This window comes from Diachasmimorpha longicaudata, chromosome 2 (genome assembly GCF_034640455.1).
Source record: "Diachasmimorpha longicaudata isolate KC_UGA_2023 chromosome 2, iyDiaLong2, whole genome shotgun sequence".
Taxonomy (NCBI): domain Eukaryota; kingdom Metazoa; phylum Arthropoda; class Insecta; order Hymenoptera; family Braconidae; genus Diachasmimorpha; species Diachasmimorpha longicaudata.
This window is the reverse complement of record NC_087226.1, coordinates 7,164,716-7,182,578: the sequence shown is the minus strand read 5'-3', so window position 1 is coordinate 7,182,578 and position 17,863 is coordinate 7,164,716. Positions and strand designations below refer to the sequence as shown.

Below are 17,863 nucleotides of genomic sequence, written 5' to 3'. Positions count from 1 at the left end.
TTTGAAAATATAATACTCAATATGTATTATCGATATAAAACATTTTTACATTTGGTTTCAAAAATCTTCATTAAAACTTTACGATCAAATATGCATAACGAATAGATCTTCAGAGTAGCATTAAAAAATCGAAGGATCACTAAGTTAATAAAATTCTTGTGTGTAATACTTGAAGAATAGCTGCGTCCCTCAGTACTTGAACTTCTGGTTGGAGTAACTCCTCCGGTATTGAATGGGTCGGGGACTGTTTCCCATGATAGCCATGGGTGGAGGATTCCTAGGGGCAGAATGACCGCCGAACAGCATGAAAATCAGCCATATAAATCCACCAACGCATTTTGACATGAATTCGTAGAGTCCGAAGATAATTGGCGTTAAGACTCTTATCAGATTCGATAGTTCTCGAGTCAGACGCAGGGAATATTCACTTATGTACCACAGGACATTTCCGGCTACAGTTATTATACTCATTAGTAATACTGCACTGAATCTGGCGACTTCGCAGAGATTGTGGTAAGTGAAAATCTAAAATTTGAATATTATGAGTAATGAGGAGTTCGGGAGAGCTATAAAAAATTATTTTACTGATTATTCAAAGTTCATGAGATATTCACTTTCGTTTGGAAATGGATGATTGCATAATTCTATTAAATTCATATTTATCATTCCGCATTATCTGTGAACGGAAACTTCCATTTTTCGTGTGAAGCGGACGAAATTCTGCGAACAATGTTATCTGCTATTTTATCTCACCGACCCGTCTTTACGGGATAATTTTATAAGCAACAGAATGATTCGATTGGTAGAATTTTTATGCTTCGCCTCTTTAAGACACAATCGATGAGATAAATTGATTTTTTTGGAATTCTGGTTTTTACTGTTCATTTTAGTAATTCACCTCTTTGATATTGAAGGGTGGATATTGTACAGACTCATTGAAGAACGAGTCTCTTTCTTTTCCCTCATATGGCCTCAAATACCTCAGCTGCAGTTGAATCGTGTTCTGATTCATTTTAAGGGATCGAATCTGAAACCAGTGCTTTCCCAGAGGCACTTGGTCTAGTTCCACCCATAAGTTGTAATTTACAACAATATTGTCGGTCATATTACCTACAGAAACATATTTGTTGTTAAATAATTATGTGAGCCAGTCGTAAAAGGAGGTAACTAAAGTGATTTTCAGTCTTCGTTATTGATAACTATCTCAAAATCTCGAAACAATAAAAGAGAAAGAGTAAATGGATGATCTAATCGACTTTTCAAACAATGAATTCCACTCACAAGTAATTCCCAGCCATTTTTCTTTAAACTCTTCTCGAACGACTTTCTGTATGTCAGCTAAACATTTCACCACTTCACTCTCCTCTGGATCAATGGAAACAATGTCCCTGTAATGAGATGAACTCTGAATAAATTTTCCTGAAGACCGATGGCAAAGTATTTGATGCGTTTTAATGGTTTCATCTTTTCTGGTGACATATCAGAACTGAATTATCTCAAGGTCCTTTGTAAGAGCTTTATTGATCTTTTTCTACGAAGAAAATAGCTAGGAATATTCATAAAGCGGTTACACCATGAAGTTCCTCCATCAATTTCCCTCGAAAACTCACCTGTAGGCCGGCACCGACTGGACATATCGTCTCTCAGTATAATTTCCCACGAAGACCCTCTTCGACTGTTTGATCATACTCGCTAACGTTGACATTGTACCATGAAGGTCTTCCCCCCCTGTCGAGGAGCCAATCGACGAGTTCCTCCTCAGGCTCATTTTTCCCTGCGACAAAATCCCTCGTCAATGAACAGGTTCCAACAGTCACTTCCTTCGTGAACCTAATAGTGATACTCACTCCGAATGTTGATGGTGGTGGGTAAAATACTGGGGAATCACAAAGTAACAGTATAAAATGAATTACAATACGTTGATTGGTCTTTTCTCTATTTTTCTTCGGTTTTGAAACAATCAGTAGGATTCTTTCCTGAAAACATTGGTTAATTGTCGACTGTACTTGTCAATAGCAATTAGATTCGTAGGTACGTACAGACGTGTAGATATCTTCATGCAATGATACATATCTCCGAAACTACATCAATTCAACTGTCATCAATGTTCTGAGGATCAACTAGGTTAATTCAAGGAGTAATACCGGATCGCGAAAGATTTCGGTGTAGCTGGCTTTGATCGTCACCAGCTGATGACGCTAGCTGCGTATTTTACTGGGAATAAAATGAAATTCTCCGTTATCCATTGAGGATAAATGACTTGCTTATGAACTTTTCGATCAAACACCTCGAGAAATGAATGTCATCAAAGATTTTCGTGGAGAATTTAATTAGTCCTCTTTCTCTCTCCACACTCTCTATAACCCTTTGTTGAGAGTGGATTGAAAATCGAGGCGCCATTTTGGTAATCAAATGCAGAGCTGTTAGCAATAAGAGGTAATTCGAGATTTCAGCTTCATCGTGTCGACGATGGCGACGCCAAACTAAACGTCTCAACCTGCTATTTTTCAAGATCGTACTAGTTTTCCAACGATCATTGACTGATCACTTCTGACAAAAGATTATTGGTTATTTCTGTTGCTGTTTATTGTTGAATTATTGATTGAGTAGTAATGCCAAAGGCTAAAAAGAGAAAGACTCACTTACAACCCAGAGAGAAGACTGCAAAATTGAAGAATGGGGTGAATGCAACGTAAGTAAAGCTGACAGAGATGAATAATTGCATTTGTCAACATATGAGTGTAGTTATTGTTGCTATTGACCATGCAATTGACTCCTGATCGGGTTCTCCCATCCTAATTCTTACTCTGGGTTTCATTTCTCCTATTTCCATTTCTAATCCGGGCTTATTCAAAATTTGGAGGGTAATGGAGGTTATATCAAACATTAGTGCAAGCAGGAATCAATAGAAACAAGTATTCAATACAATGGACGTGTATTTGAGTTTGCTACAAAAGAAATTGCCATCGAAATATGATTTTCGAGTTGATGTAATTTCTCTTACTGATGCTGACTCCAGTACTTCAACATTTTGACAGAATGAAGAGATTCTAGTGATGGTTAAGAGAACTCGATTGATCTACTGTCATAACACTTGCCAAAATTGGAGACAACAATTGATCGCTATTATCTATATTGTTTCAGAAAAAGTTCCACAGAGAAAACTCTAAGTCTTTTGAACCCTAGTAGGAGTACGAGAGATGATTCCTCGAGATCAGAAAATCCCATAGGAAAGTCCAATTCGTCTGAGGATATCGTACGTATCCCATTCATAAATAAACATCATCAATGGTGAGATGTTTGGAATTTTGGTTGTAATTAAATCGATTTTTTTTCTAGCAAATTATTGTTAAACAAACTTCAAAGGGAGGAACTCCCGCAGCATCTCAGGGACGTAACAACATTGTTGTGAATGACAATAGCTCAGATTATGTTATGAAGGAGGTTGACCAGAATATGCATAAATTGTTTGATCGTATTAGATACTCGGAAGATGCTGTTTCGACACTCCCCAACAGATCTTGGGCGATTCATTGTAGTGAGCTTCCAGTTAAGAAGATTGTTGTCAGTGAGATGATTATGCATAATGTTGATGGCGTGGGATTGCAGCCCTTTTATATCAAACAGGTGAGGTTTTTATGTAATAAATACGCAACGATTTAATACAAGTTTATAAGTTAGTAATTTATTCTGAATTAATCAATAGTGCTCATTCTTGTCAGAATGCAATTATTTAAGTTTTGATTTTTTGTGATTAGATAAACAAAAATAAATACTCGCTACATAGGAGTTTTTTTATACTTAATAGTGTTCTGGAATTGTCAAGTAGGAAGTTAAAATCAATCGAAATGAGTGTAATGATATAATCTTGATTGTTCTGAAAAAAAATCGGCGAAAGTAGAAATTTAATTTGAAAAGTCCAGAAAACTACTTTCCAAACTCATTAAAGTCTCCAGGAGTAGAATTTCTTCCAATATCTCCTCTAAAACTCTCAACTTTATTAGCATTCCCTTTCTATTGCAGATTGTTTTCGACGAGAAGTTAAACTTCGATATCTTCCTTTTGAATTCTCGAACTGTATTAAAGGACAAGCCCTCGTCGATCCACAGTATGGAGGATTTCGAGAGCCTCCTGGATCACCTTCAAAGTCTCAAATTGTGCTCAGGAGGACCTGATTACCAGCTGTATAGTCACATAACTCCAGAGTGTGCCTACAAGGATGCGACCAACAAATGGCGCCACAATCTTTGCACACTCGAAGTAAACAACTGTGACACTTGTGAATCTTGTCTGTCCCTTGATGAGATCCTTAAACGTCATGCACAACGAGTCAAACCCTCTGTCAAGCCCAAAAATGGAGTCGCCATGACGAGGCGAAAGAGGCCTGGACAGTCCAAGGACACATAGAATTTTATTTAACTATACGCTGTGATGCATTTAAAGAAAATCAATATAAAATTCCGACTTTTTCAGGTCAATCTGCGAAGTTGATTGCAAAATGACACGATATTTGTTTATGTAAATAGATTTTTCCTTCCATTTCTTCCACAACGCAAATTGTAAATAAAAAGTAATCGTTGAAGATTTAAACGTCTTATTTGAGGTGAGATTTTTTATTTGATTGAGGAAGCCGTTTAATGTGTTGGAATAAATCCTGTCTCTTTAATTTTTCGAGAATAAACGTATTTTTAATTGAAAAAATGGTATCGGAGAAAAAATATGAATTTCTGTTTGCAGTTTCGATTTTTATATAGTTAATTTGGTGCTGATTTGTGTAATTAACCGTTTTTTGATTTTTCCCTGTTTAAAATACATTAACTAACTGGAAAATTGTATTTTCTTCAGGGATGTCGTTATTGATGTTAATAAATGAGAAATTGCTTCCTAACGCGTTCTGTTTTTTTCAGTTCTTGTTTCATTATTTTGTGTTTTTGATTTCTATTATGAGAAGACGAAAAGACCGGATGGAGTTGAAGTTTAAGAGTGAATTCTCAATTTTCAAATGAAGAACACCAAAAAGCGTTACTCCTATCATTTTATAATTTATTTCATATAAACATTTGATACATTTTCGAATTTATTTCTTCATTTTTTGTAGATCTTAAATTTAGCGATATGGATACTGTTAACTAGACTCTACGGAATCAATTAGTTTGAACGTAAAAATGGATGAAGAATAATTCACAATTTTTTTTTCATATTTTCCTTTTAATTTGGCATGATATGATACAATAGATTTTTCATCGATTTTTTCTATCATCAATTAAATCTTATTAGGGGAGGGGTATCAAATAAATACATTCTTGTGTGAATTATTAGGGGAATAGTGATTCTCATGGAATATTGAATAATTATTAATGATATGTCATTATCGTCACAATTGTTGGGACGAATCTAAGCCTTACCAAGAGTATCTCAAATTCAGTTACTCCCATTTTTTCACATTTTACCTACATATTTAATTCTTTTTGTCAGTATAACTATTATTCAACATTGAGTCTAGAGATTCGACTGACAATTACGATTTCTCAGAGACCATTGTTCGGTTTACGTTTCAATTTTTCTTTTATTATTCATTTCAATGGAAGGGAGCAGTTCTTGTCATTACAGATTTTTCATTCATGGTGTTGCACTATAGAAAGGGAAAATTCAATTAATTGCACGCAACAATTGTAAACTGAAGGGCAATTTTGGAGTGAAGTAGTGAAAAACTGGAGATGTTGCAAAAACGCATATCATTTGAAAAATATCCAATGAAAAAAAAAACCAGAATATCTGTTTTCCTTCCACAAAATTGAATACCAAAAACGTGGAATATTTTTCAGTTCATAATTTAATGAATATCTCTAACGAATGGGTCAAACCGTTCCAATCAATTGTTTTCTACGCAAAGTTTTCCAGGAATACCTCTGAATCTAAGGCCGCTAGCAAAGTTTGTGTAAGAACCTCTTCCTTAGAGAGAACTGACACAAATTTTTCTCTCCTCCAGATATTCCAAAATCTAATATTTTTCATTCAACTTTCCTATTCAATACTAAAAACTTTTCATGCTTAATTCCCATATTTTCACGACTTCACTCTCACACAATTTGGGGGATATCTTCTTAAGGGAAATGAGAAGATTACTGAGGAAGTGTTCTGTGAGATCCCAAAATACTCATAATCGTAATTTATTTTCATTCTACAGTGAATTAGGCTGAGAAATCAATAATTGATCTACTCATTACTGAATATCATGTTGTAAATATACAATCAATATACATTAATGCTCTTATAAGAGAACATCCTTGCATCGGAAGTGAAAGTCTAATAATAATTAATCACTCATCTCCACTATTACCCCCCCATTATTACCCACATGAGTCCCCAAAATAATGCAAGTTGTTCTCAGGAAGAGCACAGTAGGACTACTAAATTCGCATTATACATGGACTAGACTCGATTTCTTAATTAACTACTAGAAACTTTTTTCTCCTTCGTAATGCAACGCTGCTATTTAATTGAACAATTCAATTAAATCCTTTAAAAGAAGGTACTAAAGACAGTAACTCATTGCACTCAGTTGCAAAGTCAATTGAATCAATTTCTCGAGATTTATCGAAATTTACAGCAATAAATAATGAAAAAAAAATCGATCGATTAGCTTTTTTCCTCAAATAGTACGAACATCAATTCATGTTAATTAACAAAGAATTACTTTGGCTTTGCAAATGAGAACTATTTTACAGATATTGGAAGGCTCATCTAGCTTCGCTAAATACCTAAACACATTCTTTTTTTTCTTCCCATAAATAGTGTATAAATTAATTAAGTACAAAAATTACAAACATATTAACAAAATATTGGCAAGACCGGGAGGGGAGAGGGAGAGGAGGGAGGGAATTGATAATGCAGGCTAACAATTTATTCTGGATATTTCCCAGTCATTCGCACGTTGTGAGATGTAAAATCACAAGTTTCATGATTTCTTGTGATTTTTCTCTTTATATTTTCACGAGAGAAAAAGAATGCCACTAGCTATCATTTAACTTTCACACTAATAAATATTAAAATCATGTACGTCTCTGACGATTATTGTGTTTTTGTAATTTATCTAACACATATCACAGAATACGTATTTTATTTTTCTGTAGAAAAATTATACAAGCACGATGTATTGTACATAATTGATGATTGTTTTGACGAGTGAGAGATAGAGAGAGAGAGGAAGATAGGGCGAATTTTTTTGCTATGGTTAGATGAAGAGAGAAGCATTCAAGAACGATAAATGTAAACGCCAAATGCCATTTTTTATTCATTTAGTTATTGCCAGTTTTGGAATATAGGGCTATTGGAAATTTAAAGGATTTGAGTTTTTTTATTCCACTTTAGGGGCATCCCAATATCTTATTCAGTTTTCCAATTTGTCCATTGATTTGTGCTCTTTAAATTATTTTAGTAATCGTTCTTCAATTTACAAATTTCCAACTTCTCTTTTTTCACAACCCATTTACTGACAATCAGTGACATTTGCGTTAATTTGATATGCAATTTTCAATTCTGGAAAAAAACGTAACAAACAAAATAGGAGAGAATAAAAATTGACAGAGGAAATAAATCTCACATTACCAATATGATACAAACATAATAAATCATCGAACATGGTAACATTGATCATCATTGGACTGATGCGCTGTCACATTATTGCTACTGGTTGAGCAGAGTATTGGTCACCTCAGAGATGGACAACAGAGGACTCCCGGCGTCCGGTTTGGTATCTGCGAGGCAGCTGGTACCATTGTGGCAGCCGAGGAGGTTGCGTGATGTGACGGATGATACAAGACGCTGTTGGTGCTGTTGGTTTCCTGGACCGTGGACATGGATGTGCCTGTCCCCGTTACCACCGGCGATGGTGATGTGCTGCAAGGGAAAACAGAAGAAAAACATGATTAATTTCATTATTCCATGGACATCACTGGAGGCCTTCGATGTTTTCTCTACTTTTTTCCCCGAACTTTTAATTATTTCCCAGCAATTAACTTCTGGCGGAAAAGGAGGGAGATGCTGCAACCAACGTTGATTGCTTGACAATTTCGTCGAATTGCGAGCGATTTATGGAGGAACTAAGGATGAACTCTATTTGAGTCGCTGAGTGCGACGAGAAAAAATAAAATCACAACAGACAGATCGATAGACATTTATGATCCTATTTCCCCTCCCATTATTTAAAAGTATCAACTATCAACTAATCAACTATCAAAGCTTCACTTCCAATGCACAATCTCCACCCCCTCATCAAGAAGAACTCAACAAAAAAACTAAGCGAGTGTCGAAACGGGATTAAAAAATAAAATTCAGCGAAAAAAGCCCGAACCCCAAATAAAAATTCCCTCTAAAAACAAAAAAACAAAACTCGTGAGGCAGGTGACACTCACTGGGGCGTGTGCCTTGGTGCGGGGTGGTGGTAAGGATAGTACTGGTAGTGATGGTGTTGTACTCCTTGCCATACCTCGGTGCCCGTCTCGTGCTGATGTCCCTGATGATGTGTATATCCCCCGCTCCCATAATGCACAGCAGTGACAGAGTATTGCTGATGTTGTTGTGATTTCCCTCTGGGACTGGTGGGTCCAGTCTGACTAGTCGGTGACGCTTGTTTCCACTTGCAGTCGCCATTGATGGTGTTCATCTCTGCTAGACTCTTGAGGGGATCAACATTGGAATTTGCATTATTGGAATGCGAGGAGTGTGTGGAATGTGGAGTTGGTGGGCTGTAGCTTCCGTTGTTTCTGGGTGGAGATCTGGATGGTGGTGGTCCCCACATGAGGACAGTCTGTCTAGGTGCCTCGCTGCCGTACACATCCGGCTTCACGTCCTCCATTTTGGGGGTCCTGACGCCGTTAGCTGCAGTGACCGGTGAACTTCCAGCTGAATTACTCGAGGAAGCACCCTCTAGTGAATGCCTACTTCCAGTTCGAACGTTGATATCGGTATTTGGATGAATAGTAGCTGTCGTGACAGGACTGGCAGCGTAGGGAGATCCTCCAACGCTGTTCGGGTGTCTCGTATCAACGTAACTGTATTTCGGTGATTCTAATTGTTGACAGTACAGCCTGTCCTCGGTTTTGGTCAACTGGTGGGTATCGTAGGTGGGTAAGGAGACGTCAATGAAACCGTTGTAGGCGGTTGGTGTGTGGTATTCCGGATAGTAAGATCCTAAGGGGCGATACTGGAAAAGATTCTCAGTCGCTGTGAGGTAGCGGTTGTCCAGGGCTGTGGGGGGATAGAGTGTCTGATGGTAATTACCCGTATGACCTATGTACGTTGTTAGGGATGGATCTGTAGTTGCCACTGCTGCTGGTGCATAAGGAGTTGGGTACATTGTGTTGAGATTACTGTAGGCTGCGGCTACGGCTGCTGCGGTACTTGTATCAGCTGCTAGATAGTCCACCGATGCCACCGTCGGCGTTGCCGGAGGAGAGACTGGCGATTGGTTGGAGAGCTTTGTTCTTTTACTCCGGCAGGTTGAGAGGAAGTCTCGAAGTTGGGTTTTGTAGCGACGATTCACTCGCTGGGGCGTCGGCTGAGCTGGGAGGGTGGATGCCATGGAAGGACCCGTGAGACTCTCCGAGTCAGAGAAGTAGCTGTTCGTTAGGCCTGCGTCCAGGTACGATACCTTAAAATCCATCGTTCGCTTACCGAGGAGGTCTCGACCTTCTTCTTCCCTGTGGAGTATAATTGAGATATATTGTAGCGATGGTGTAGGCATCTACTCCCCAATTTTCTCACAATAATTTTTTCACTCGACCGTTTAATTAGCCGAGTAGATTTTTTTTCAGATGAACAACCGAATGAAGAGGTAGACAATGATCGTGAGACGTCACTCATAAGATCATCAAGCATGTGAAGTCGAGTATGTTTAGCAACTGGTGGTGCTCCAGTCCGAAGACATTTAGTGTTAACAGTGATTATCTTACTCATTATAAAGCGAATTAATAACTAGACTTACATGAGAGGTCGATGTGTGCTTATGACAAAGTCCGGTTTAGAGTTCTTGTACACAAGCCTCGAACTCGTTTGCAGCCATTGCCATCCGCCGTCCTTCATTTGATACCTGTAGGCAATCATCCCTGAGGCACCAGTTTTAAGAACTGAAATTGAAAAAGAATCCAAAATTACTTTGAAGGATGGAATGTTCAATAATCAGCTGAACAGAGCAATCGGTTGACTTTATTCATGACAAAACTGTAAAAAACAATACATACGCTCTTGATGTGCACTAGCCACATACGCCATATCATCATAATGCACCAAGTTATATCCACTCATGTTAGCTAACTCTGCGTCTGTATATCCTAGCAGCATCTTCCCCCTCTGGTCCATTGACACAAATGCCAAATTTAAATTATGTTTACTCTTGAACATGACCTCCTTCTGCGGCACTTCCAACAACGAAGGCGGTCCAAATGGTGTGCAGAGGGCGAACAAAGCCAGCGGTGGCTCCTCTGTTTTTCTATTCTGTCCATGAAGAACCTTGACTCGCCCCCGAATGTCTAATCTCTGAAAGTAAAATTAAATGTTCATCAGTCGACAAAAATTAGATAGAGTCAACGTCAGACAGGACAACACGATCTCTTCTGCTTCTTCTACTCTTTCTTCATGGTAGTGCAGACGAACACAGAAGCGTTCCGCAACGCCGTAAACCCTTTTACGATTACAGTTTCATTTTCATAAACGTCAGGGTACCTATGTTTTTGTTGTTGGGGTTCTTGAGGAGGGGCTGACTACTTGAATATCGTTCGAGTCGTCATGTGGCCCAGAGATAATGTCTTTTGTTTGTCGTACAGAGAATACCGCGTCGGTTTTGTGTTTGAGGTAAGATAATTACCTAATGTTTTGCTCGGCAATGAGCGATGGGTGTCTCTGGATTTTTTCAAGGGTGCGAGGGCTGATTCATACACTCAAGTTCACGTGAAGGAAAGGGACAAAGGAAAAGTTTCGAATCATTACGAGAGAAATTGGATGTGAATTTGGGCGGCAAGTTGAGATAAAAATTTTGACAGACACTTTCGGTAGCTCCTGATAATTGTTATGGCATTACTTCCATTCAGCTGTGGAAGATTTCCATAATTAAAGAAGGAAGAAATCCTGGGAAGGTCTGGGAGCTTTCAATCTGAGGGTTGACTGCTTCTGCGGAGTTCAAATATCGTGAGGGTCAGACATGTCTTTTCCAGGAGGGACCGTAACTACTTGACTGCCGTTCAAATTGTCATATGTTCCACGGATCTCTTTTTTATTACTTAATGATTTTTCTCGACACCGAGTGAACGGTGTACCTGACCTTTTTCCAGAGGGGGAGGGGTAATTGATGTAGTCTTGCGCAGGTGCAAAAAGAGGTAAAATAGGTAAAATGTTTCTCAGCGACGGACAGTCCTGTAACACATCATCCAAACGGATTCCGATTTTCAAAAAAATGGAAACACTTATGTTACTACGTTAGTTTCACCAAGAGGAGAAGGAATTTCACTGGAGTGTCGTTCCCCAGGGCATCAGTTGATTAAAAATTCAAAATACTACCGAATAAAGTCGACGAAAAGAAAAATGAATTTCACGTCAGTGCACTCGTTCCATCAGCTCCGAAAAACGTCACAAACTCGTGACTCTCTGGGAAATCAATTAATGAGTGGGTAACGAGGGAACGAGATATCCCGAGTAATCGATAACACCGTTGAAGTAAGTACGTCAGAAGAGATTTCGAGCGTCATGGATGGAAACGCTTACACGCGGGAATACCGGCATCTCCGCAGTATCGTGTGGGTGCAGAGAGGCGAATCAATCGCACCGAGAGGGATGGAGTTAGCAGAAGAGAAAAAGACGAAGAGAGAGAGAGAGAGAGGAGGAGTCGTCCGTGAATCCGCTTTTAGCCCGTCCAAGCAGGACATCACGAAACACTTCCCGAACGTTTCTCGCGTGACTAGCGATTCTCATCCGCGTCAGGGTATTCGATGAATGAACGTGAATACTTCTTCTTTACCGTCGTCTCTCTCCTTTTCTACGCTAATTCCACTTGCATTTGGCCATTTATAATTGCGAAGAAACTAATTGTCAAAAATTTATGGAATCTCCGCATCGGGGCGAAGTTTAATTGGTGGCTGCTGAGAAAAGAGCAGTGTGGATGCCATTTTTTACGGGGCGGTAAAATATTACAGGTCGTAAGGGATTTTTGTCACGAAATTACTGACAATTTTTCCATTTTCCAATGCACGTTGACCCACCTATGACTACATTGAGAGAAATATTCAGTAAAAATGACGTAACTTTTCCTTAATTCAGGAGCGAAGTGCGGTTATAGAAAATTTTACGGAACTATTACGTAATTTTTTGTTAAAATTCCGTAATTTTTCTCGGAATTGTCTGTAAAAAATCACGATACGGTCGTGCAGTTAAATCACGTGAACAGTTAAAAATCACGTCACGTCGCAGTTAAAAATTGTTGATTTATTTTATTTATATTTGGAGAATTGGGATATTCCTCTAATGGTGCTGCAGGGGTGTACCTGGAGGACTTCTTTCTTAAGACTTCACATCTAATGAATATGTAAACGAGAAACTGGAAATAGAATTTTCACCGAGTTGAATGTTTTTCGGATAATTGGCAGACAAGAGGGGAATAATGTTTAATGGATCTCCCGGGATTTTTACTTCACGCTTGAGATAATCTTCAGAGACTGTACGATACACCGGGGCGCCTCGACGGCGCTATATAGAGCCAGCGGAAAAAAGCAATTATCTTCTCGCGCGCCAGTTGGGATGAAGAAACTCGAGTTATAAGATCTCATTCAGTCTTTTCACCTACGCGCATTATGACAGTGAAATTATTAATTAAGCTTTTTATTATTATTCCACACGACCCAACGATTTCTCTTGAATATTGAAGTGGATATGAAACTCACCAAAAATCCTGAAGTGTTGTCCAGTAGACACCTGAAACGAACGGTGAAACTTCGCTCCAGTAGGTGACAGTGTTGGAGGGACAGGGCATCGTGAAGTGGCAAATTAGCATTTTCCGCTGGTAAAAAAGAATTCCACATCAGTTGACGCTGGAGCTCCTCCCGGTCTTCACTGTGGACCAGTTCGTAGACACTTTGATGGACTATGTCAGACTAAAAATCATGAAGAAATTGGGATTACTGATAAGTCAATTACAGTGGAGGGTAAATATCGTAGAGGTCGACGTCAAAAATGAAAAACGAATAATTCGGATTGTCACGTTTTTGCAAATATTGCAAATATATTAATATTAAATCAACTGTTGCAAAGCTTATCTTTGCACCAGATGAATAAATATTAATATATTAATATATATTTTTCTAAATAAAATATATTTCTGCGCGGAACGATTGAATAATTCCTAAAAAAATGAGTAAATCAGTTATTGTCAATTGGTAAAGCTGAATAATCGCTCGTAAATTACCAACCCCCGGACGGAAAAAAAAATACATTCGCTGAAATTCAATTCTGGGGTATCATCCCCTAACAGAAGCAGAGTGGCGCAGTGGAAGCGTGCTGGGCCCATAACCCAGAGGTCCGTGGATCGAAACCACGTTCTGCTAATATATTTTTTTTCCTTTCTCAATCTATGGTCATTCGAAATAGCATTAAATCCACCATCCAACATAGTTGACATGATTGACATGAATATTTACCTCCATAACAACTCAACCTCTAGAAAAAAAAAAAGAAAAAAAAAACTTTCACGTGTAGCTAGCACTATAGACAAGTGATTACGAAAGTTGGCTGTGTAAAGCCTGAGAAAAAGCATTTCAATGTCTCATTTGAATAATCCACGAAGAGGATATATGGAAGCCAAGCTATAATCACGATAAAAAGAATTTTAAACTCTAAACAACTTGATGCATACGAGAATGAAAACGAGGTATTTAAGATTATCGTTTGCGGAAATATATGAATAATAAATGTTCCATGTAGCACTGGTGGTGAATTGAATGTTTAGTGAATAGAATGGGTGAAATGAAATATAAATAAAATGCTGGGTGAACATTGTGTGGTGTGAAGGTGTTGGGGTGAGGCTGAAAACACGAGAGTCGTGATCCTCGTGCTCCTGATATGGATGGGATGTGTTTTGTGGTCTGCAATGCGAAGCCACTGTTGGGTTATCGTGATTTATTATTATTCATGGCCAGTTGGGACCCACTCGAAATAGACATTCAAATGCTTTTCTTCGGTAAATCAATTATTGGAAATGGAAACGTTACTGGTATGGCATTGTCATAAGCTCTTACACATTTACAATAACATTATTCTTCTGCCTCCGTAAACTACAGCTAAAGAGTGAATAATTAACAATGTAAATAAATTATTACGTTTGAAGGGTTTGTAATGATCTTGTTGTTTATAATTAAATAATCCCATTAAAACAAAGTGCTCCCAAATAAAGTCCGATAATTCTCCCCAATACCTGTGTTCTGATTAAATATTAACCGCAATGTTTAACCAAAGGCCGAATTGCCGACTTTACGACGACTACCGGTCGCATTAAATCTCTCACCCAAGATTCATGAGCCGATAAATAATTGAAGCGCATTGTGAGGAGTTTGTGGGCGTTTTGCTGGACTGGGGGAGGAAAAATTGAGCAAAAAGTTGACTGGAGTGAGAGGGATACATTTACTCCTCTCGATTCACCGATGCGGGGTACCAATATATGAATTTCAAGAGTTTCGTTGCCCACGGCCAGACGCCTCGGATGTGAGACACCCCACTGGGCGACGGGTTCCTGTTGCCCGCTCGTACATTTGTTTGCTCTAATTTTAATTAAACTTAATACATGGTTCCCGGGGTAATCGACCACATATTTTTTTACTCGCGACTGTTCAATTCCTGGAAATTCTGAAAGCATCTGCTGTGTAAATCATCATGTGAAGTATTGAATGATTTTTTTTAACGTACTGCACTGTCAGATTTTTTTTTTAATTTCATCGGAAATGAGCTGATATGATTGATTTTCCTTGTGGGAATTTCAGAATATTCACGAGTGTTCAGTGCAGACCCATCAATCGCCATTAATTAAAATTGGATTTATTGATTAGTTGTCTTAGAATATTTCAGTGATCAATTACGAAGTTTTTGGAAAATTCAGGGACTTTTATCGCGCCAGTAACATTTTTTGAATTTATAAAAATCGTTTCCTCGTTAATTATGTCGGCATTCAGCCCTCATTCGCCATTTAACAGCGACTCGTGACGTGCTAACGCATAACTGCCTGACGTAATCAGATCGATAGGACTCATTAGCCCTAGTCTAATCACAAATTATATTTTAATTACGCCCCGAGCAATATAGACGGTAAACTGCAGATCTCCACCACTGCCCCCAGGGTCGACCTGACGAGTATATAATTGCGCGGTCACGTGCCCCCGACTCTAAACACAAGCCCCCGACGTCAGGCGAATAAAATCCAACGAGCTTGCGATTAGTTCATTTTTTCAATTACTAGTTATTCAATTTCAATAAATATCTATTCAATATACGAAGGAAAAATGGCGTTTTTCATCGACTTTTCACCAAATCAATTGAAAAATTGTTGGGAGACTTAAGACTGTCCTTTAAAATTTAGAGATGTTTTCTGAAGAGATCATTCGATCGTCTAAATTGGCTCTGATGAAGCGTATCCATATGCTCATGAGTCAATTTCTATGACAGAACAACTCGATAAAATAGTTTCACCGTTAAAAATTAATTATTCTCTCTCCTCATTCAGTAGAATTTTTAATTAGATGGACCGGAATTTTATCCAATAACAGCCCCACACGGGGAAGACATATTTGTTCCAAATATTCATTTGCTTCAGGGAAAAATTTATTTTTTCAATCATTTATTCCTGAAATCGAGTAACTCCCTGACAATTCTAATTAAATTTAACTTGCGTCGATTATATTGTTTTAGAACATGATCATGTTATTTATAACTTTGAGTGAACTCGTGCAGTAATTATGAGCATGAAATAATTCCTGAAAATTAACCCCCAAAGAAAATCAAGAATTTAGAAAAACTAAATAATTATTAATAGAGTTCACTCAGGGTCACATAGAAGATTCTCATCTTCTACAGTAATATGACTATCGTAATTTAAACCCAACTCAGTTCCCCCTGGCAGTAATTAAACCGGAGAAATAAAATTTTGAAAAAATAAATATTTCTCTCAAGTAAATGGATATTTGTTATAAATAATTTTTTTTCTTCGTGCACAATTTTTCCAAAGAATTTCTCTCCGCCGCATGAATTCCAAGAATCATCGATCTCCCTTTGTCACCGATTTTTCATTCTCCAGAATTTAAACATTTCTTTGAACAATTTTTTTGATAATCCATCCTTGTCCGCATATACACGATCATTTTATACTCGGGGTAAATCGCCTTGTGCTTTAACCACACTGCCCGTTTAAATAATCTTGAAACATGCACTCACGTATAACGCTCTCTCTCCCCCAGTGCCTGGACGATACGACCACGTCATGGATGGCTTTACGATCGTCTCTCGTCGTTAATTAAGAGCTTGTAATTATTTAGTGGAGACGCTAGCGCGCACCCCCGCCGGGGCAACCGGCTGGACCCCCCTCTCTCTCTCCACCTCCAATGTATCTACCATATCCTCTTTCCCAACCACCCCCCTTCCCTCCTCCTCCCCAAGATACGATTTTTTTCCACAAACGTCTCATTGATTTACATCGGTTGGGGAAAAATTCGTTGACCTCTGAAGGGTATCAAAAGAAAATTAGTCGTTATTATGAGTCTCTAGAAAATTTTCTGAGGGGTGTGTAATAAAAAAAAATCATTTCACCTCAAGATTGATCTACTGGACACGAGAAAATACTTTTTTGGGAGGTATAACACTTCATCTCGGACCCCCAACTCCACCCTCGTTACCACCCCAGCGCCCTAATATCTGCTGCGCATCTCATAACATTCCATAATCCAAGAATACTCTCGATCCTTCAACCTGATGAAATTATGAGGAAAAAAATTGATGCAAAAACAATCCAATTATCGAGGAAATAAATTCAACATTGTTACTTCCAAAATCCTCGTGGGCAGTAAACGTCGCCAAGGCGTCCAAGATTTCCCTCCCCTCCCAATACCCACGAAATAATTCGATAATTCATCCTCCGGATCGATACGTGTATCTTCGTCACGCGATGAAAGGGTCTTGGCAATAAAACTTCAAAAAGTACTTCAGTAAAAATAAGAAAAAAAAACCTTTAAAAAGGTAGAGAAAAGTCGAGACGATAAGTCACTGTCACGGGGTTTGAACGTTGAGAAATAATTCCGCAAGGGAATAAATAAAAATCGATAGTATATATAATAAGTTGGGGGTGGAGGGAGGGGGGGGGTGGAGGTGAAAGTATCGACATGTGAGAATAAATTCGTCTGGATGAGGTTGAAAATGATGAAAACACGAATCGGCATTTGATCAAAGAAAATATGAAACAAATTGAAACAAATCAGGGGTGGGATGATAATAATTAATTCTAAGGGCTCATTAATATAGTTCAGTGGTAACATATCACAGTCAGTGGGTGGAGGTGAAGAGGGTGGGGATGCTGGTACACAAGAGTGAGCGAGTTGAGCACTCAATTACACGGATGAGTTATGATACAACTGGTGTATATGTACTTTGCTCGCGCGCTCGATTCAATGAGGTGGAAATCAACGAGTACCAGGGGGATAAAGAGACGATGAGAGATAAACTAAAAATTGTGAAAAATGGAGGGGGGGGAGAGTTGAGTGTGCCTGTAGGCAGAACGATTGTGTCTTCATTAGTGGCTATTAATTGCAAAAATGTGCCACATTCATCATGGGAATGGTGAGAG

At 38.5% G+C, this 17,863-nt stretch overlaps 3 protein-coding genes across 9 annotated transcripts in view; 1 reads left to right on the top strand and 2 right to left on the bottom strand.

Annotated features, from left to right (window-relative positions):
- Positions 1-8: 8 nt before the first annotated feature.
- On the bottom strand, positions 9-2,366 carry LOC135172953 (uncharacterized). Of its 6 annotated transcripts, none has more exons than XM_064139516.1 (6): positions 2,040-2,366; positions 1,848-1,876; positions 1,611-1,774; positions 1,282-1,469; positions 899-1,110; positions 9-525 (listed from the first exon to the last, which is right to left on the bottom strand). In XM_064139516.1, exons 3-6 carry the CDS (start codon positions 1,766-1,768, stop codon positions 190-192), a joined length of 894 nt encoding a protein of 297 aa, XP_063995586.1. In that variant the 5' UTR covers positions 1,769-1,774; positions 1,848-1,876; positions 2,040-2,366; the 3' UTR covers positions 9-189. The 6 variants fall into 6 exon arrangements, with proteins under 6 accessions (XP_063995586.1, XP_063995581.1, XP_063995587.1 ...); XM_064139511.1 differs by having other exon boundaries at positions 1,848-1,976; positions 2,040-2,365; XM_064139517.1 differs by having other exon boundaries at positions 1,282-1,388; positions 1,848-1,976; positions 2,040-2,351.
- A 139-nt stretch (positions 2,367-2,505) lies between these two features.
- Positions 2,506-4,888, top strand: LOC135172954 (uncharacterized). Its single transcript, XM_064139518.1, has 4 exons — positions 2,506-2,692; positions 3,145-3,256; positions 3,340-3,627; positions 4,024-4,888. The coding sequence occupies exons 1-4, from the start codon at positions 2,613-2,615 to the stop codon at positions 4,405-4,407; spliced, it is 864 nt and encodes a 287-aa protein (XP_063995588.1). The 5' UTR covers positions 2,506-2,612; the 3' UTR covers positions 4,408-4,888.
- A 140-nt stretch (positions 4,889-5,028) lies between these two features.
- LOC135172937 (aryl hydrocarbon receptor protein 1) overlaps positions 5,029-17,863 on the bottom strand; it is an 85,575-nt gene continuing 72,740 nt past the window's right edge. Inside the window, exons 5-9 of one of the 2 annotated variants that reach the window (XM_064139462.1) lie at positions 12,930-13,139; positions 10,242-10,536; positions 9,986-10,127; positions 8,489-9,701; positions 5,029-7,899 (exon numbers count right to left, since the gene is read on the bottom strand). In XM_064139462.1, coding sequence (XP_063995532.1) covers positions 7,687-7,899; positions 8,489-9,701; positions 9,986-10,127; positions 10,242-10,536; positions 12,930-13,139 — 2,073 coding nt within the window. In that variant the 3' untranslated portion in view covers positions 5,029-7,686. Of the gene's footprint in view, positions 7,900-8,414; positions 9,702-9,985; positions 10,128-10,241; positions 10,537-12,929; positions 13,140-17,863 lie in introns of both variants that reach the window. The other variant, XM_064139461.1, reaches the window with a different exon arrangement.